Source organism: Pseudoliparis swirei, chromosome 9, assembly GCF_029220125.1.
Source record: "Pseudoliparis swirei isolate HS2019 ecotype Mariana Trench chromosome 9, NWPU_hadal_v1, whole genome shotgun sequence".
NCBI lineage: Eukaryota > Metazoa > Chordata > Actinopteri > Perciformes > Liparidae > Pseudoliparis > Pseudoliparis swirei.
In genome coordinates this window covers 12,117,473-12,137,763 of record NC_079396.1, presented here as the reverse complement: position 1 = coordinate 12,137,763, position 20,291 = coordinate 12,117,473, and the positions used below count along the sequence as shown (strand labels likewise).

Here is a 20,291-nt window from a genome sequence, read left to right as displayed (position 1 = left end):
CAGCTTTTTGACTTCAGCCGTTTATCAATTCCAAGTACACTGAGTACAGACTCGTGTTCTTTTGGAGTCTGGTCTCGGGAGTCCAGACTCTCGAGGACGCAGGACGGTCTTTCTGGTCTTGTGACGTCACCACATCAACTGTTCTTGCTCATGAATTTACTCCCAATTATTCACTGTAAAATACTTTATAGTGGAGTAGAATGTGTTGCGGTGTTCACTGTCGTTTGGCGTAGGCTACGAATAAACGGTAATAACTATACAATGTCTCGTAGCTTTCCTGACCCAGGGTCGCTACAATATGAAGTTCTGAATCTTAACCCTCAGTCAAACTGACTTAACGTTATCTTTTAATAAATAATAAACTCTTTGTGCTTGTTAGATCCTCCAAAACCTAAATATATCTCATGTTTAGCCGTTACGGAGACGTCAGAGCCAGCGGAGCATTTCAAAAAGTCCTGCCAAGATCAGGCTTCTCTCGGCGGCCACACAGCGCGCTGACCGCCCGGCGCTGCGGAGCTCAGAGGTCCCGCGAGCAGAACCTGAAATCTCCGTCGCTTATTATGCTGAATCTCGACAAAGCGACCACAGATTTTATGCTTAAACTACTAACTTCTCGGCTAAAACATCCTTAAATTACATTCCGTGACTCAACAGTAGTATTTAGAATATACAGACAAGAATGCATAATAAACGCTGTTCGTCTACAGGTCCAAGTGCTAGGGATCGATTGCTTCTGTCTTGCTCCCTGACTTGACCAATCCTGTTCAACAATGAGGTTCGGGCCGCCCAGCTCATTTGAATATACGGACACGTAAATGTCACACATAAATAAATGAAGAAATACGTGTGGACAGAGATATAAATAAATGAAGAAATACAGAAATGTGGAAATATATTTATTTGATGTCTTGTTGAGTTATAACTTAAATTTATTCATTCCAGTATTTCGTTTTTTATTTATACATTTATTTATTCTTGTATTTAATCATGCATTTATTTATTTATACTTAAGTCATTTTAAGTCCTCCATAGAAAGAACACAGGTTTGTCATTAAGTGTAAAGTAAATATATGCATTTACTCCAGTATTGTACTTAAAGTCACTGAGGCACTTTTAACTGGTTCTAAGTCTGATTTAACTACCATTATCTCTACACAAGTAAATAAGACCACCAGCGAGAAGATCGGCCATTCCTAAAGAGTTATTCTTAATGCTCGTGATTATGGGCAGAATCGGACACATTTACGCAGGTTCACCAGAAACTCCTTCAGTCCAGTGGAGCAGCACCAGCCTCACATCCAGTCTAAGCTTTGCCTCGCTGGGAGCCAACTACCAGGACCAGGTCTGCAAGGGCCCGCTATCCGACTGCTGCAGTAAAACGAGAGATTTTCTAAAGTGACTCTAGCGCTCAGAAACAGTGCTGCTTTTGTCCATGAGGACTGCCAAAATAAACACAAACCTAAAGTTCCTTGTAGGTGCTTAACAATGGCAATCAGAAATAATTTAATTTAAATATGTCTCATAATTCACTATCTATATTGCTGAAGGAGGTTACACAATGCCGATTGAGCCTTTTTTTAAAAAATGACAGCTATATTCCATTGTAAAAAAAAAACTATAGCATGTTAATATGCTAATTTAGACACAGCCCAAGAATCCAGACTTCTAAACTCCAAGCATAATTCCTTTGTTTTCACTTAAAGCCCCATAATGGAGTTTTTCCCTTTTAGCGCCCCCTTCAGTTTTGGAGGTATTTAACGTTGACTTCAGTGTCGTAAATACCCAGTTACGATAGATGCAGCCTCGCATACACTTGTATTGATGACCAGACGAAGTCAGAAACCAAGAAATGATGTCAACCGATAAGGTAAGAATATTCAAAGATTTTACATAAATATGACTGCATAGTTTTATTCATTGTGATATCGGAGATGAATGCTAACATAACCAAAAGAATGACATTTAGTTTAGATGAAATACCTTTCGCGCCTTCAGCCTATATACGTTGTTTTCTAAATGTGGAGTACGTGTGATCGAATACAATATTGTTGACAACACCAAAAAGCTACATATTCATAATTTACATTGGAACGTGTAATTCATTACAAGAGACTTCGCTTGCTTCGCCCTTATACTGTAGCTGCGAGCGTGGAGTGGCACTATATGACATTGCGTAATCACTGCCAGAAAGCAGGTTGAAGTACATCCGCCCCGGATCGGGCGGCCCCAGAATCTTACATAGCGGAGTTATTTCCCCAGACCCCCGATGACAATAGCGGAGGCGCAAATCGCCATATTAGCGTCATTGTAGCGGCACCATTTTTTTCAAGCCGTTATTTTAAGGTACAATTGTTGCATAATGTTACTTTAAGTAGACATTTAAAATCCACCAATACTGAAATCTTAAATTTGAGATATTTATGTAATGTGCTACACATGTGTCGAGCAGGACTTTGCTTTTTCTTTCCTGCACCGTAAATCATCTCATCGCCTACTCACTACCTCCAACGCCAACTTGACAATTCTGCTTGCACATTGTTGCATCAGTACCATCTTATAGCTTAATATATAATATAAGATCAGTCCAAAAATCACATTTACTTTAAACAGATTTTTTTCTCATAATACTTCAAGATGAGAAAATATATTATTTTCCCTGTGCAGCCGTTGCAGTAGTGTAGGAAGATTGCAAATGTAAGTCTAACATGTAAAATCTTGAATGCAGGACATGGAATGGGAGACTTCAACATCGTTGTATTGGTATTCTTGAGTTGAGGATCTGAATACTTTTTTCAATACGATTGTCAGTCGCACAGGGATTCATGTTGCTCAACAATGAGAGTAGGAAATGCTGACACCATGTGACCAACTGTCAAACATACAGCTAGAGAGCAGCTCTGCCTTTAGCTTTATTTCTCATCACTTAAATTCACCTTGTTTTCTTTCTTTTAATCTCTTGAGTGTTACTGCTATTTAATGACTAGCATTCTTAAGTTGCAGCTGCCATTTAGGTAGAATTGGGTTTACTGGGTGTTCAGAAATCAGTTTCTTTGAATCAGCTGCTAAACAGCATACATGATTGCATTTAATTGAATTTAGCTGAACCTAATCCTGTCCCGCTTTTTAAAAGCTCAACCATTACAGGGCTGAGAGTGCCTCGGGGAAACTGTACCAGTATGAGAGACTGGTTCAACAGAGAAAGAATATATCACATATAATTTAACTTTTGGTTAGAAACTCATGAACGTTTTACGCATTTATTCTACTCCATAGCACCTCTTCAAGTCACCATTTAAAGCATGTCATGATTTTGCCTAAATACAGGAATTAATTTGGTCCGTAGCCTGTAGACATTTTCACAGTCGATTCCTGTAAAATGCACAATAAATAATATATACTTTGAAATAAACTTTAATAGATACATACAAACAAATCTACAACAAGGAATACAAATAAAATGGAAGCTGCAATCAAGGACAATTGTGTCGGGCAGTGTGTCCACATCCAGCTGAGCGCTGAATATGGACGACATCTGCACATTTAAAAATACTAGTCAACAGGTCTATGATATGGCAATATGATCTTGTATTACATTTGTGCAGCACTTGGTAGATTGTCTTTTTCGGTTATGAAGTTTGTGGATTTAGAAACAACGCCATCCACCTTTATAGTTTTCGTCCTTTACGTGTCATAAAACAAACACTACATCCATAGTTCTCAACTATGTGCCGGTGAGACCCAAGAGTAGCAGGTTGTCATCACAAAGAACCACTTCTCTGGATATTTCATCAGTTAGTTTCCATTCTCTGGCTAAATATGTGCAAACCAGTGAAATCAGCTAATGACTGGTTGAATAAAAAAAATAAAAAAAGTTAAAACACGAGAAAACAAACAAACACAGCACTCTTGGGCCCGACCGCATGCGGTTGAAAACTACTGCACTACAAAAAGCAGGAGTGACAGAAAATATTTGTTTTAAAAAGACGTGATTGTAGTGAGAAAGATTTCCTGCAGATGCATGCTACAAATAATCACAGTGACATTAACCATACGTTACAATTTTGCTGTGGACTTTCCTGTCGGATGCCTTGATGGTGAGCAATGGGGCACACGTCCACATCGCAGGGGCACCGGAGTACAGCGAGAGGTTCGAGCTGCTCTACAGCTGCCTCAGTGCATTCATCCACACTGTACTCCAGACTCACCACGGGGTGTGGTCAGCATCCCTTATGTGTTGTGTTCACCACAAGTATTCATTTAAAAACCATGATTTCTAAAAACTATAATATTATTTGCGTCTGTACAGAAATGTGTGCTGCCATCTTGTGGTGAAAAGCCGTGCTTTGTGCACCAACTTCATTAAATTTCCATCACACAATTTAGTTTTGGCACAATCAATTTAAAAAAGGCGACTAGATAGAAATTCCTAATAACGAAGTCACAGCAGAGATACCGACCACAAATGCCACATTAACCTACCAACTGGAGGAGGTACACCAACATGGTGACCGTCAGGGCATCGACTGGATCAGCATGTGCATAGCGCTCAGTGATTCCTGATTTTATAAAGTTTGAGAATACATTAGCAAAGAGTCATAAAAACAGGATAAGAAACTCAAAAAAGGTGTCCGCCAACCGTCACAGAAGCATACTTGCTAAAGGCTGAGTCAGTCCAGGAGGCTTGAGCAATGTTGTCAAAAGGGTTCAACCCAAGAGGAATCCCAGAGAAACGCGAGAAAGAGACGAGGGTGTGCCAAGTGTGTCGTTACCGGCGTCGGCATCATTGGTAGAGCAGGTAGTTCTTGAGAGACGCCGGCAGGGGGAGTCTATGGATCTCACCCAGACGTTCTCTTCCTAATGCCACCCTCACCGAGCGTCTACACAGGTCCATCAGAGAAAGGGGTTCAGCTGGGGGGAGACAAGAGGGGGGAAAGGGGTGAGGAGAAGCATGTTTTGTGGTATTTGCAATGGCTGAATCTCATGTCAGGAGTTCGTTAATGTCAACACTTAACTAACGGGACCGTGTCTCATGTGTTTGTGGGCCAGAAAAGTTGTGCAAAACACAAATTAATTAAGATATTCACAAATCATTTCGAAGAAAAGTTGTTGCCTCTAGATAATTTGAGATTCAACATTTTAATTAGCATTCTTAATTAATTCTTTAATTAATGAAGCATTGACTTCAGTTCTTGCTGCCTCCATTAGAAGAAAGCTATTCAAGGAGGAACTTCAGACGGGAAATCAACCCTGAAGTAATGAAACAAACATACATTCCAGGAAGTGGTATTAACATGACTATTAACTATATTTTGGAATACAAACTTTCTATTTAACATGCCAGTAATTCCAGTCTATATTCGACAGAGGAATGTCCTATACAATTGAAACAGGCCGTTATGCATATCATTGCATCTGTCGTGCTCGTTTTCCACCAGCCTAAACTAGGTCGCAGAATCTGAGCGAAAAATCAAATGAGCACACGGGACATGAGGCCAGCATGTTATGATAAAAACTATGTTTCCTCATTTAAAGCTCATGATCTGTGGAGTAAAGTAGCATTTGTCCAATACAAAATAAAACATTTTTACATAAAGAATAAGGACCACTGGCTGTTTTCAAAGCTATAAGCACCAACATCTATAATGGAGGCACCAACTCCTAGTTTAAAAAACAAAGGCAAAGTGCAGTTAATGAGTTAGAAAGAATTACAAGTAAACGCATCCAAATATAAAAAGGAGCTTATACTGAAATACAATTTTTATGTAATCAACTTCTTACTAAGTTCAGGAGCCAGAAACTTCATTCACATATGAGAAAAGGTGTTATGGTTACGCTAAATAATAATGTACATGCATTCTGGCCTGCAAAGCAAGAATACAAACGTCATGTTTTCACAGGTATTGATTTCCACATATGCTGGAGAATACTGAAGCTCGTCAGCTCGACAGTCACCGTCTGCAGGAATAGGATCGACAAGAGGAACACAATATATTCAAACATTTAAAGTGTGTACTTACGATCAAGTCCATTTATGTAGCGGATTCTTATTTCACAGTGTCCCCACACGGCGCTCACCACAGGGTACAGCTTCCTGCCCTTAAGTCCTCTGAACGCCACCCCGAGATAATGTCCATCCACGATGTAACCCAGATTCCCCTCATCCATGTCCAACACTATTAAAAGGGAGTCTGGTATTATGAAGGTGTCGTCGGGCTCGAGAAAGGCCGGGTAGGTTTTTCCTGGGAGATTCTTGCCGTCGTGGTAGAGCTTACTCCGGCACAGGTCCCAGCCCCAGGACTCGGCGTTGCTTCCCACCAACGCGGTGTAGCCCACCGAGTGTAGCGGGGCGTCACTCGAAGCCACGCCAACCACGGCGTGCGTGCCCCTCTGGCGCATGGCCCAGCTGATCTCCCACACGTGCAGTCCCCTCGTATAGCCGACCCGCCCCCTGATGGAGTCGGTGCTCTGCGCTACGGGATGCCTGTGAAACACCAGCTTGTTGTCGTCCTTGACGAAGATGTTCAGCGAGCGGTCGTCGTTGTTCCACGAGTGCTGGACCTGGACGTCTGCGCTGGCCGGTGGCATGTCCAGCAGCAGATCTAGTCGGGACGGCTTGGTGTGACTCAGGGCCTGTAGCTCCAGCTTCAGGGGGCTGAATGCTGGATCCCGCATATCAATGGTTTTAATGCCACCTGGGACTTTTTGCCCCATGCTCTGGGCGGTTATAGCAATTATCTCTTCCACCTCCTCCTCTTCTCCCCCCCTCCTCCTCCTCCTCAAAGCCTTTATGGGAGGGAGAAATCCACCTCAGAACCTCTAATCCACTGCTCCTGCAACCCAAGCAGCAGCTTTGCTGCTTCCTCTCGTCACGAGCTGCAGACAGCAGTGGTCACAGCAGGTGTTGTTCAAAGCCGACCTGGAGAGAGTAGAAGAGATGAAAGCAGAGAAGACCAACGAGATCATTATTAATTCATCTTGGCACATTTAGACCAGGACACATTAGATCCTACAAAGCAATGGAAGTGAAACATAAGAGACTCCATCCTCATACTGGCTGAATGGTAAATGTGCTGGTTTAACTAGATTAAATCAGTAGACTACAGACATTATCTTCAGAGCTATTAAGCAGCCTCAACAGTTTCTGTTCTCATGAGATGTTTAGCATTTAAACGAAGGCAGTAACATCTAAGATGTAAACAGCTAGATTTACACGTATAACATTAAGAAGTAAACATTAATCTGCCGACCACGTCAGTGTACTCAGCCATGTGAAGTTAATCTGAAGTAGCCAGATCGTATGGACCAGTTGAGTTTATATCCTGGTCAGCCAACCAAGACCAACAAGTTCCTGCCGATCTAGTCAGAAAAATATTTGCTATTGATTTAGAAGATGATGTTAAATGGATCGGATTACAGAGAATATCCTCGCCTAATTATTCACAATCTCTGAATGATTTAATTCGCTGTAACTAATTAAATTTGCACGATTACAATTTCACAAATGTGCACTTGTAGATGATACATAATCTACTATTATGACCAAGTTTTCCCTTTGTGGCCTCATCTCAAAACAACTGCAAACCTACAAGATTATTAACACACATTTTCATTTAATGTACATGATCCATAGTTCCAGCAGCTGTACGATATCTAGATCCGTCAATTAGTCTACCGATAGAAGAGCAACATTGATCTGAATATTCTCATCAGCTTCTAAAATGTTTATTAAACAATAATTTCCATTTATTGTTGGGAGCTCTACATGCCCAATTGGCATGTAGAGCTCCACGTTGTTATGAGCTCTTTTTGGATTAGAGCGCACAAAGATGAAGAACAACAAAACTTGATTCGATTAGTCGTCCTCAGTTTTACACAATTACATCTTGACCAGCTAGAATCAGTCGAGTCTAGAACTTGTGATAACAGGATGTGTCCAATCAAGTCCTCAAGCAGCTACAAAATAAAGTGCTTGCCATCCTGACACAGGACAATTTTAAGACATGTCATTTTCTGACAAGTTTTATTGTATAATGCCGTTAGTTTATCAAAAGCTAAATTAACTTCAAAAGGAGCACTAAAGTAGGCCCCATGCCCTCGATTGGATGACACGTTACTCAACTACTATTGGTTGTCTAGTCAGAGGGCAACAGGGAACGCAGTAACAAAACGTCTGGCTTTAAAAAACCAGAGTGATATCATGTTTGAGGGCGACACCAGAGACCAGAGTTCTTTTAAGGAGGAAAAGTTTCAGAAACAACTCCGGCCGGTTGAATACCTGCTGGGCTGCACTTCACTGTCGCCATTTCAAAAAGGACCACCGTTTTAGTCAGGCACTTCTTGTGGAGCCTGAATCCAATCTCTCATAGCTATTTATTGCATTTCACTTGAAACCCATCTGAAGGCCAATCAGGACTAATTCAGGTCGATAGTCTGGGCAGAATTTTATGAGGACCTGCGACAAGAGCTGCTCTTTGGTCTTCGTACTTGTGCCCGTGTTGCAGCGAGGCTGAAGAGAGCATTGTGTAATGTGGGAAGGCCACTCTAATTGAATTGTAGACAAGAGTTCATTGAGTGCTTTGGCTCTACTTTTAATGCAAGTAAACAACCATTTAAAATGGGTCATGTCTCTACAGCGACTGGCAAACAGGGGGGAAGAGAAAGCAAGCGGCGGGTGGCCAGCATCTGAACGGAAACAATCTCTTTTTCAATGCCTGTCCAACATTCAGGGAGAGGGGAACATGTTAATTTGCACTTTTGTTGTCCTCCGAGCCAGAAGTTCACCATTCCTCTCCCTTTAGCAAAGTCCCACCTTACAAAGCAGAAAACAGAGACAATTGAAAAAGGTCTTCCCACATTTACCATGGACTTCAAAACAAACATACCCATTAGTCGTATAATAGGTGGCTTGTGGAGGGGTATATTTGGGCTAGGATCCTGGGCTGGCCGGGTTGGGGTTCCTGGGCCCCTGGTTTGGTGAGCAGCTTATTAAGATGCAGGAGGAAGGGCTCGCTGGCTTAGCACCAAGGAAACACTTCTCTCTATTGTAAGACCCAATTTAGACCGGGCCCTTAAACTTAAGCCCTGGCTTGTTTGTTGACCTGCCGAGTGAACAAAGCTCAAAGTAGCTAGACAAAGTCATCCATTGTGCAGATACAAAAGCTGTTGAGCAGAAAACGGTTACAGAATATAATACTTTATGTCCGATGAAGACATTACATCTGTGTGAGGCTTGGTTGGTACTTTGGGAACGTGTAGTTTATAGTGCTATTGAACTAAGCTGTGTTTTAATATTTGGTCCAGACCAACTGATACAAATATCAGAAAGAACGACAGCGCCAATAACTGCAGCCTCCAGAATGACCATTAAAAAAGGTAAATCAGCATCATAAGAGTTAAAACAAACGCGTATCTTCGAGGAGCCTCACCTCACTTCAGGGAAGGGAACAAGTCCTGCTGGAGTTTAAGGGAAGTAAGTAAGGTCTCACCTCACTTATGGAAGTGAACACGTCTCGTTGGCGCTGAAGGGAAGGAAGTAAGGTCTCACCTCAGTAACTTTTACCTGGGCGCACAGGCCTTCTGGGAGAAGTTACCCAGGAGCCTCTCGTCACGCTAGCTAACGTACCGGCCGCCTCCTCTCACTCGAGGGCCCGGTAGCCGCGTGCTCAAGCTACGTCCACGCGCAGCCACACACCGGAACAGCGCGTGCATCAAGCGTCGATTTGAAATATCGATCCGGTTTAACGTCACCTGAAGCCCGAGCGCGTCCCAGACGCGTGTTACACAAGCGGCAGCTCTGCGTTAGCACGAGCAGCCCCACAACATGGCTCATGCCGAAGAGGCGCGAGGACACACCGACTCGGTCCTCCTTCTGAACCGGTCATTTGGGAAATGGCAACCCGTTGCAGCGGTTGTTGTTTCCCGTGTAAAGTGTGTCAATGTGATGTAAAGAGACGCACAGAAAGTGAAAAAGGCGCCTCGGCAGCCACCATAGGAGCAGAACACAGGGAGGAGAGACGGAGGTGAAAGGCACCGAGCTAACCTCGTGACCTGGGACACAACAGAGGGTGAGACCGGCTTCAGAGGCGTCCCCTAGGCACTCCATCGTAGTCTTACCTTGGACCATTTCAGGCTGCACATGAATTTGGTGGAATGGTGATGGCTGCTCTGGAGCGTCTCTCTTGTCACGTGACCAAACGCTCCCAGCTGCTCGGCGAGATTAGGACCTCCCTTCTGCCCGAGTGAAGTCCGCCTCGTGTTGGGAGTGCACTTTATGCGGATGTCGTGTTTTTGTGTGTTTTTTTGGGTTAATTGTTCATGAAAATATAAACAAAAAGCACATTTAAATGTCACAGTTGACATGGAGCCTTAACTTCTGAACATTTTAAGTTTCCTTTTATTAATTTTTATAAGATTTAAATCACCTTCACAAACACTTTCAATTCAAAATGACTCAAGAAAACTATATATTATATTAGTGTATTGTTGTGATAAAATCAACTAAGACTGTACAAGGTGCTCATGTTCAGAAACTATTAAAATACTACATATGTTTAGATTCATGATTTTTGTAAGGATATATAATTACAAATATACACATGAAAAAGTTGTCTTCACAGCTGTAATTAATAGGCAAATTGGTTATTACATTTAGAATAGCTTTTGGTTTTAGCTACAGAATAACATCCAATGGACCAAATTAGAGTACCACGTATTGTAAAATAAATAAATAGATAGATAGATAATGGATATATATGTAGTCCCTTATTTGACAAAAATATAGATAAAGACACAATTGAACACACGTAGTCTCGTCATACACCAGACATTAAAGGTAAACACGTATTTTACACTTAAATGCCTCTTCCAAATATCAAACTGACTTCAGTCCAGTGCATGCACACAGCACATATTCTTTCAATGTGAAACCTGAACTGTGATTATTACACTGAAGCTCACATGCTGAACAAGTCAGGTAGGACATCACAAAACCACTGTTCATTCACGTCTTTGTTAGTTTGACAATAAGGCAAAACGTGTCACATTAATTTCTAACGACACTATAAAAAGCTGCTTTGGATTTACACGTTGTCTGGAGGACTCTCTGTTGGGTTGTGCTTTGTATTTCTAGGTAAATACCAACTCATATATTAGTATTTATGTTTTCCTGTGTACTCGTGTCCTCCGTGAATGCATTATTGGAAAGAACTAAGCTATTATTGACTGCCCTAAGGGCATGCATGTGATGCGTGATGGTGAAAGTATATAATTGATCATTCACACTCCAGTCTGTCACAGACACACACTCATATGACCAACTGCAGCAAGGGCCTGACAGCAGCAGTAAGCCACGATTGCTCACACAATGAAACACACTGGGGCACTGTGTTGTTTAACTTGACCTTGACCGGATTCCGCCCCTCGCTGACACAGTTTTCAAAAAGGAAGGGATGACGTTGAGACGAGTGAAAATCCTAAACGTCATGTACTGCTGCTTAGTGAGTCCAAATCACACTCCTCTGACTGACACACTGACCCCAGGGGAATGTCAAGTGGTGACTGACGAGGACAAAGCACCCAGCACACGACCTTCATGTGCCGCACAATTGATGCGTTCACTTCTAATCATTCAAGCAAATATCTTTAGCAGCAGCAGCTTCTTTACAACAACCGAGTTCATTCATTTGATGGGAATGGAAACAAGTACAGTCATTTTTCCTGAAATAGTGAAATCAGTAAACGATTATAACGACTTTAATTTTGGTTTGTGTAACAAACACTAACAACTGTAAAAGCCTGCTCAGAGGTCCCTCTAAATCTGCAGCTCTGTGTAAGTCACAGCATATATTCATGCACCAAATTTCACCTGAGTGTTGGGAAATAGGAGGACACTGTTGCCATCTAGTGGTTTCTCTGGAATAAAAACATTCTACTTGATGTGTCGAGCCTCACATTAAATTATTTAATCAGCCTGCATAAAGCTCTACTTCATTCCTTTAGCACTCATTGATAATAGCATTCCTTGCAAAATTATACAAGTTGACTACTGAATGAACATCCTCCTTCTCTTCATGTACTTAACTTCGGCGCTCATGCAGATTTTACCATTTGGCATCTGATTTGGCATCTGTGACAAGTACTGGAATTAATAGGACATTTAAAATGACCTTATTCGTCCACTGTGTGAGGCGTCTGAAGGTAATAGGGCTCGTTTTACATCCTGGGTGGGGAACATAGCTTGGAGGCTTGAATTACCTTCCCCTCAGCTTGTCTCGCGGTGAAAATCCCATTTTCTCATGCAGTGATGGTGCAATGTGCTGAGCTTGGTGATATCTCAGGCCCCCTCTACAATTGAGGAGGGGAGCGTAGACATGCTTACTGCCTCCCTTTTAGAAACCATCATTTCAGCAGGATCGATAGTCCGTCCCACTCCACGGTTGGCAGAGTGCACTGCCTCTATAGGGGGGTTGGGATGGATGGAGTTGGTGGGGGTTATGTGTGGACAGCTGCAGCAAGGCAAGTCCAAGCAGCACTCGCAGCCAAGAAGAATGATCGCATGCTGCGTCAGACGCTCGACTCCTCAGTTGTTCTGGGCTGCAGTTTCTGAGAAGGGCCAGTGGGTGGATGCTGTCCTCAAGTGATGGTTACAGTTGCAGGCACAATACTGATGAAGCCACAGAACTAGTTCAGTCGTCAGGTAGTTCAAGTGTTTTGCATTGAGATAAGTACAAATCTGCAACCGAGGCAGCTCGCATAAAACTCTCCTGGGTACTTAAAAAAAACGTTGACTGAATTGGAGGTTGAGCACTCAAACAGATTCATGGAGGTGAGAAGACATCTCATATTTCAGGATATGGCTTGCAATATAAGACCTATGCAGTCCAGCTTTGTAAAGCAGAAATCATATGACAGCGATAAAATTAATCTTCAGTTATTATCGGGTGTAGTTTGCATGGAGAGTAAGGTTTAGACAGTAATTATTTCTCAACCTTTAAACAAACTGTTTATCACACTATTGTTCACAGAAACTAAACACTATTATTTTTATGACTGATTAATCCCGGTACTATTTTCTCAATAAGCATTTAATAATTTAGTCTATAAAATGTCAGAAAATAATTGAAATGTCTGTCAAAGTTCATCAGACATAGGTGGCTAATTACAATTTATTGTCCAAAACCCCTCAAAATTATTTAATTCAAAAAATATATATAAAAATAGAGAAAAGCTTTTTTGTTCTCAAAATGGTTTATTAGCAGCTTTATTGATAAGTTTATTGCCATGCAGTTATTTTATGTCATGATATTCATGAATAAAATATAAAACAAACATATTTAAAGTATACGATATGGTAATGTATGCAACTTGTTTTCAATACAGAATGACATTTCTGTAAAGAAACTGATAATATACCGATTTGTGTTTAGCTGTGTGTTTGTATGCGTCAGCTAGCATGCATTTAGACTGTACGGTACTTGTGTGACTTTGAGAAGAGCGCTTGAAGGTCTTGAGAAAGGAAAGGGTGTTGAAAGAGGTGCACCACTGCAGGCAGGGGGATGTGGATGGGACAGGATGTGTGGTGCAGTATGAGCATCCCCTCTGCTCAGATCGCTGCTCATTTGTCAAGTGGCCTGCAGACTTGAGTGGTGCATTGCTGCTAAAACACAAAGAGACAATCAGCAGGGGAACAGCACACCTCCAGGGAGGGGTCCCAGGTGGACGAGAGCCTCCTTGGTTGATCTGCAGATCTTATGCACATGCCAGATGGTCAAAGGAAGTTTTGTTTTGTCCTTACAGATTTAATTTCATATTGCATGTTTACAGTGAATAAAAAAGGATCAGCACGGCATCACATTTCACCCTTTAAGCCACAACATAATTTTTTTTAGTTTGTCCTATTTGCAGTTTGCTATTACAACTGGACTAAACTCTCTAAAGTGCAGCATTCCATGAGGACTGCACAGTAAACGGATTGTTAACATTTTCAACTTTTACAATAAAACCTCACGTTTTTAGATTGTGTTGTCGTTTGGCTCCCCCAGACTCAGACTCTGTCCTTGTATATTAGCAGCACTGACATCTCCTCCGTACTGGGACAAGCAGAGGTTTGGTCACGGCGTTAGTGGTGGCCTGGTTCTGCTGGTTGATGTTGCAGTAGACAGGAAGACCCGCAGAGGTCATCCTGCGGATCAGAGCGAGAGACGGAGCCAGGAGGTGACCGGCCCGGCTGTGCTCTGGTAGAGCCAAGGCCGTCCTCAGCTCACACAGCTCGTCAGACAGCAGCCACGACACGGGCCGGCCCTCCTCATCCGTCACACAGGGGTTTGGCAGATGGCGGATACAAACCCTCACGTGGTTGAGGCTCTCCCACCCGCCTACGTAAGGCAGTGTTGTGAAGACGAGCTCCGCGTGGGACTCATCCAGAATGAAAATTGGCAGCGGCAACACCTTCCTGGTCGGCAGAGAAGAGAATGTGAACAACAAATATGAAGATGAATGAAGGAAATGCATATCATAGTCTCTATAGCTGCAGGATACAATGGAGCTGCCTTGAACTGAGGTCCCGAATAGATTTCAGAAACTCACTCTTGCCAGTCATATTCTCCGGATTGCGGCACATGAAGATGTTATAACCCCATATTCTGTTATCTCAAGCCCCCTGAGAGAGGCGAGCTCTTTGATGAGATCACAATGTGAGCGTGGTATTCCTTTCAGAAACACATAAGCAAAGGGATGATTTGTTTTCACAGACTTTTCTCATTAAGTCACTCATTGTATTTACCCAAGGAAAATAACAATCTGAAGCCAGAGGTCTCCTTCACACATTTAAGAGCTGCATACTGTATCCCTTTGCATGGAGCTCATGACAATACTTTTTATATAAGGTAAGGTCGGTCAGACACAGTGACGCAAAATAGTTATGAAGACATTGAAAAAGACTGTATTGTATTTGTATAGATTAATTGTAACACCCAATCTGCTTAATAAGTATGAGTGTCTGTGCCAATATCATTCTCACATATAAGACCGGTGCATCCTTAACCTTGGCAAACAAAACCACATATTACAGAATCATCTGATTGGAGAAAAAAGACATTGTGTAGTTGTTGCTCAAAACTACTATTGTTGTATTTGTCCTGATATTAAAGCTGACCGCCTTGTTGCACTTGATGCATTTACTATTTGCAAGCACAAAAACAAATGGACAGTCCACATTTAAGTTTAAACAATACGCCCGGTGATGTTTTACATCTATATTATTGTCAGCTTTCATGAAAGACAAAACACAAGTTCTAATCTGAAAGTATTGTATCCAAAGACTAATATATCTTTGTGACATCCTGAGCTACTGTAGTTTATCTAGAGTTGAGCCAACAGACAGCGTCCTGCTGCCAGAAAATGCTCATTGTCACACAGAGTGTGTATTAATTCATGGGTGAAGTAGTTCTCAACAAAAGCACAAGTTATTCCTGTTTTAATCCCCTTTGCTAAAAACTACACTGCCAAGTAAAATATTTATTAACTATCTGTAAAGATTCATGTCTTCGTTAGCATTTCATGTTGTTGGGGCTGAGAGCTACAGATAGGTAAGTCGAAAAATACAAAGAAACCAACTTTCAACCATCGCATTGTTGGTTTCCATTCCAGATTTCCTCTGAATGTCCGTTCCTCCAGTTTACGACTCTCTCATTAAGCAGCAGATGCTCAGAGTTCCCGGGTTCTTGGTGAAGAAGGTGCCGATGTCAGGAATCGTCCCGAAGCTGCTACTGAAACGCTTCACAGGCAGATTTAGACATCACCAGGCTACTCTGGAGGAACCCGCTAGTTATCTTTGTCCCTCTGTGCCATACCGGTTTTTGACGTTAACAAATGACAGTGGTGAATGTAGGCCAGGAGTCAACACACATCTCAGGAGGACACAGATTATTGTGGATATGCAACACACCTCCAAGAGCCTGAAACACAGAACACAATGCAGCAGGGAGGAGACAGAAATAGCAAGCTGCTAGCCATCTATGCAGAAGAAAAAGGCACAATGAACACTGGAAACTATTCAGTTGAAAGGCACATTTTCTATCCAACACAATATATTCTTCTGGCCCACAATCACACAAATAGAAAAAAGCAGCATTGCAGTGATGGACTCTGGCAGTTCCTTGTAAAAGATATTTCTCATCAAATGAAGACGCTTGAGTGTTTTGAAGATGATCATTTTGTTTTGTTTTTCAGTGTAAACTTGCATCTACTAAGAAGATCTTCAACATAAAGAAAAGAGTGAAAATTCAGCCTTGAAACGTAATATTTATAGGTGCAATGTCGTTGGTTTACAGTGCAATGGCATGGGCGACTGCAACAGATAAAATGAACCCAAAGTCCAAAGTCTTTATTCACTATTCAGAGAAATATATCCCCTAACTTGCACAACAGTGTGGACTTTTAACTGCAGTTAACTTAAATACATACAATGTTGAAGAGAAATCCAGACCAAAACACAACTTACAGTTTACCTTGAAATATTAGGAATGCTTGGAATTGATATTCAATTTCTGTGAAGGCCTAATAAAGGCTTCAGTGTCCCCGTAAAAGCTGATCGGTGCGTTATGCTTTGCCTCGACACCTCTGTAGAGAGCAAACTGGCTGCTGCCGATAACGACAGCTGACAGAGCGGCTGCTCATTCGCCACAACAGAGCAGCCAGCTGTCAGAAGTTCAGACACTCTCATCGTGTCAATCCATCACAGACCTTCTACAACTATTTCTTTCATATACTGAAGCAGAAACTGATGACTCCTCGTGTGTTTCACATGCCGAGCTCTGCCCCTCAAAACGGGATCTTTGAAATGCTGGTTGAGTAATGTCAGGAGCGATACTTTGATAAATGGAAAACAGTGTTTCCATGTCAGTAAAATAAATTATATGTGGGATGATCCATCTTGGATCAATGGACTATTCTCAATGTGTTCTGAACAGCTTCTTGCTGACAGTCATTTCTGTACGACCACGTTTGACCTGTTTTGCTGTTGACGGTGTCTTCTTCACTCCACCTTGGGAGGAATCTTCTTCACTCCGCCTTGGGAGGAATCTGATCAGCTTTACACAATCAGTGCGTTTACATGATGGTATAATTCGAATCTTGCTTTAGTCGGACTATGCTATCTTTTGGGGGATCTGCTGTTATCCCAATATAGGCCTACATGGCAGTGAGTAATTCGAATCATTGGCCTTTGAAAGCATGTCATATCCGATACGATAGGTGGCGCTGTTTTCATTACAACTCGTGGTGATACAGCCATTTCCGCTTGACCTCTTCACCACTACCAACAACAACCAACAACAACAACATCAACATTTCGAGAAAGATGGCGAACAGAGAGCAAGGCGAAGCTACATCCCTCTACTATTCTTGCATGATGTTAATAGGAGTACAGCGAATGCAAATGGCGCTATTGGCGTTGTTTGTTTGTTTTCTGCCGGCCAGGCTCCCGGCAGTGACAACTTATCGTCTCTTTCGACTTCCGGGTCACGACATGGGAGGGAGGGGGGAGAAGGGCGGCGGGATCTCAAGCATGCGCAAAGACGCAAAGTCCAGTTCCTAATCCAATTCACCGTTACATACAATAGTTGAATTATCAACCGGATCGGATCGAGTTATCCAGGGGTGTTAATCGGATCGTAGTCGGACCGCACATAGTCGAACAAAGGTGTTTACATGAAACGGATAATTTGATTAAGCCAGTTATTCGAATGCATGTAAACACGGTCAATGAGATCAACTAAGAAGCATTGGTGCAGTGAAACACATCACACACCTCCTACAAAATCATATCCCATCATTCAGTCCATCTCCGTGTCAGACTGGCTGAAGTCAGCAGATGGAGAAAGATGTGTGTAAAGTTAATTCATTGCTAGCTCAATGACCTCTCCTGACTCCATCTCCCACTGTCAATGTCAGGTTCCCCCTGATAATATCCTTTATAACCATATGATCATTCATGCACTCCAAAATATTTGTTCTTATTGTACATCAGATTTTCAGAAGTACATTCTGCTGTGCTGTACACCCAAAAGAGAGCGAGAAGAAAACCTCCTCAGCACGCCTTTTGAGTCGACCATTTCAAAAGTCAGTCCTTAGCCAAGGCAATTCTCCTCCTTGACTGAGGACTATTGAGAAATACTCTGAATTGATGTGTAAAGCAAGCAAGCTGCTGAGCTTGTGAATCAATGTGTCTATTATCTTTTCTGGGCGGATCAATGGGCTGAGGAATGGGCTGTGACTGGCAAAAAAAAGAAAAGAAAAAGACTCAAACTCACCACCCGATGGTCTGACTCGACTCAAATTTTCTGCTCATGTAAAGACTGTCGATACTTCAAACATTTCCTTCAGCTGAGCATTATGTCAGATTTGTTATGGCTCAGGTTTTATGAGATAATGTTGTCGGCCTGCTACGATCCCAGGCACAAAAACAATCATCTGTTTAGTTAAATATTTCCTATCAAGTGAAACAAGTGCTAATCAGTGGGCAGTTCTGTATAGAGCTTAATGTGAATCATAAACATGAGTGAGAGTCGTGTTTATATACACATTCAATGAACTGCAAAGATGACTCAACTCCAAACTTCTCCATTCTTACGATCTAATAGCCCTAACACACATTTACACACCATGCCCTTGGCTGGTCGAACCAGAGAGAATATTAAGAAGAGTGCGGAGCCAGAGGTGATGAGGTGACAGTACAGCCAGGTAAAGCATAGGGAGGTAATTTAATAGGACATGTAAAAGTGCCTCTCCTCATGGCTTATTCATCACAGGGGATGCCATTACCGAGAATGGCGTTGGCTATGTGAGGGATATGCTGGCGGGAGCATTTCCCCCGGTCTCACAGAGTACAGAGGAGAGAACATATGGTGGGAGCCTCGGCGGGAGACTGATGCAGCAGCACTGCATGCAGATCGCACATGCAGAGAACGAGGATTCGCTCTCAGCTGATGGATGATTTGCATGATGCATACCTATGATTAATACCGACACCGACTGATATGGACAGCCTCATGCAGCTGATCCCCGGTCGTCAGAGATGTTCCATTATAAGACTTTTGCTGATTCAGCGATCTGTTCTAGCAGTGGCGTACCTTATAAGGGCAGATATACAAGCTAATAGGGGAGAAAAGCCTTGATATAAAAAACACAATCTCTAATGTGCTTAAAACAGGAAAGCACACACCGTAACTTGAAGGATTTATGGGTTAATATGCGATACATGCAGCTTCTAATTTTGCACCAAAGGATGAAAGATCACAGGGTTCAAGTGGGGGCCCAGGCAGAACAAAGTCATGACAAAAAAAATCCTTGCTCCTGCAGTGAGAAGCAGAGAACGCTGCACTGCTGCAGAGGCTGATGCCTAAAACACATGTATAATGAAGTCACCAGTATCCATACAAAGCCCATGCAGCGCACCACAAATGTCATCCCTGAAAGCTGGGAAGGGAACTAGAAAGTGCGCTTGTGTGAAGTAAAGACATTGCAGAAAGAGAAGCTCACCCTTATTGGCTGACTAAATGATGGATGATCTCTCTCTCACAGAGTTGTGCAACGTGCAAAAGACAAATTTGGTCGGTCAAGATATTTCTATATTTTAGCGCACTGCAGAATAGCACCAGTAGCGCACTGCACCGTGGGTAATGAAAGGCAGGTAATAGGGATTGCAGATTAAGGACATTTCACTTTACAGAAGGGGATTGTGTACCTTTGAGAATTGTGAAACTTTGAGCGTTTAGATAGCAGCGTTGAGATAGCAGCTTCTAGAGAGCGACATTCACTTACTCATTTGTTGTGTGGCGGTCTTTGTGCAATAATCCTCGTGTTTTGTACGTTTTTGACGCCAGGTGACAATTATTTTTATTTAAAAATGGTCACCAGGTCTTTAATTTTCTTCAATTAACTTGGCACCTATTAAAAATAATAATGTAATTGTCTTTTTTTTATTAAATGGTCAAACTTATACCTCATGAAATCCCTTTAGGAAATTAGATTTCAGACATATGGGGACAAGAATCAAAGCACACCAGAGGAGATGGCCTCTCTAGAGCAACGGTTCCTCATTCAGGTTTGAGCACACTCATACCTCAAAGCAGCTTTTGCTGTCGTGTGAAAATGAATAAAAAGGGATGGAGAGTTATGTGTGCGTGGAGGGGATCTCTCTTGTGAAGTGTCCTTTACACTGATAATTCTAAGGGGGGATTGCGGGGGAAGGGGAGGTTGTTGCAGAGGAGGACAGAGAGGAGAGGAGGGCAGAC

At 42.3% G+C, this 20,291-nt stretch overlaps 1 protein-coding gene and 1 pseudogene across 3 annotated transcripts; both read right to left on the bottom strand.

Annotated features, from left to right (window-relative positions):
* Positions 1–3,393: 3,393 nt before the first annotated feature.
* On the bottom strand, positions 3,394–10,360 carry spsb1 (splA/ryanodine receptor domain and SOCS box containing 1). Of its 3 annotated transcripts, none has more exons than XM_056423700.1 (3): positions 10,114–10,360; positions 6,018–6,916; positions 3,394–4,908 (listed from the first exon to the last, which is right to left on the bottom strand). In XM_056423700.1, the coding sequence occupies exons 2-3, from the start codon at positions 6,709–6,711 to the stop codon at positions 4,781–4,783; spliced, it is 822 nt and encodes a 273-aa protein (XP_056279675.1). In that variant the 5' UTR covers positions 6,712–6,916; positions 10,114–10,360; the 3' UTR covers positions 3,394–4,780. The 3 variants fall into 3 exon arrangements, with proteins under 3 accessions (XP_056279675.1, XP_056279676.1, XP_056279677.1); XM_056423701.1 differs by having other exon boundaries at positions 10,040–10,114; XM_056423702.1 differs by lacking the exon at positions 10,114–10,360 and adding an exon at positions 8,883–10,028.
* Positions 10,361–14,041: 3,681 nt separating this feature from the next.
* Positions 14,042–15,905, bottom strand: LOC130199107 (glycine-N-acyltransferase-like protein 3; annotated as a pseudogene).
* Positions 15,906–20,291: the final 4,386 nt, after the last annotated feature.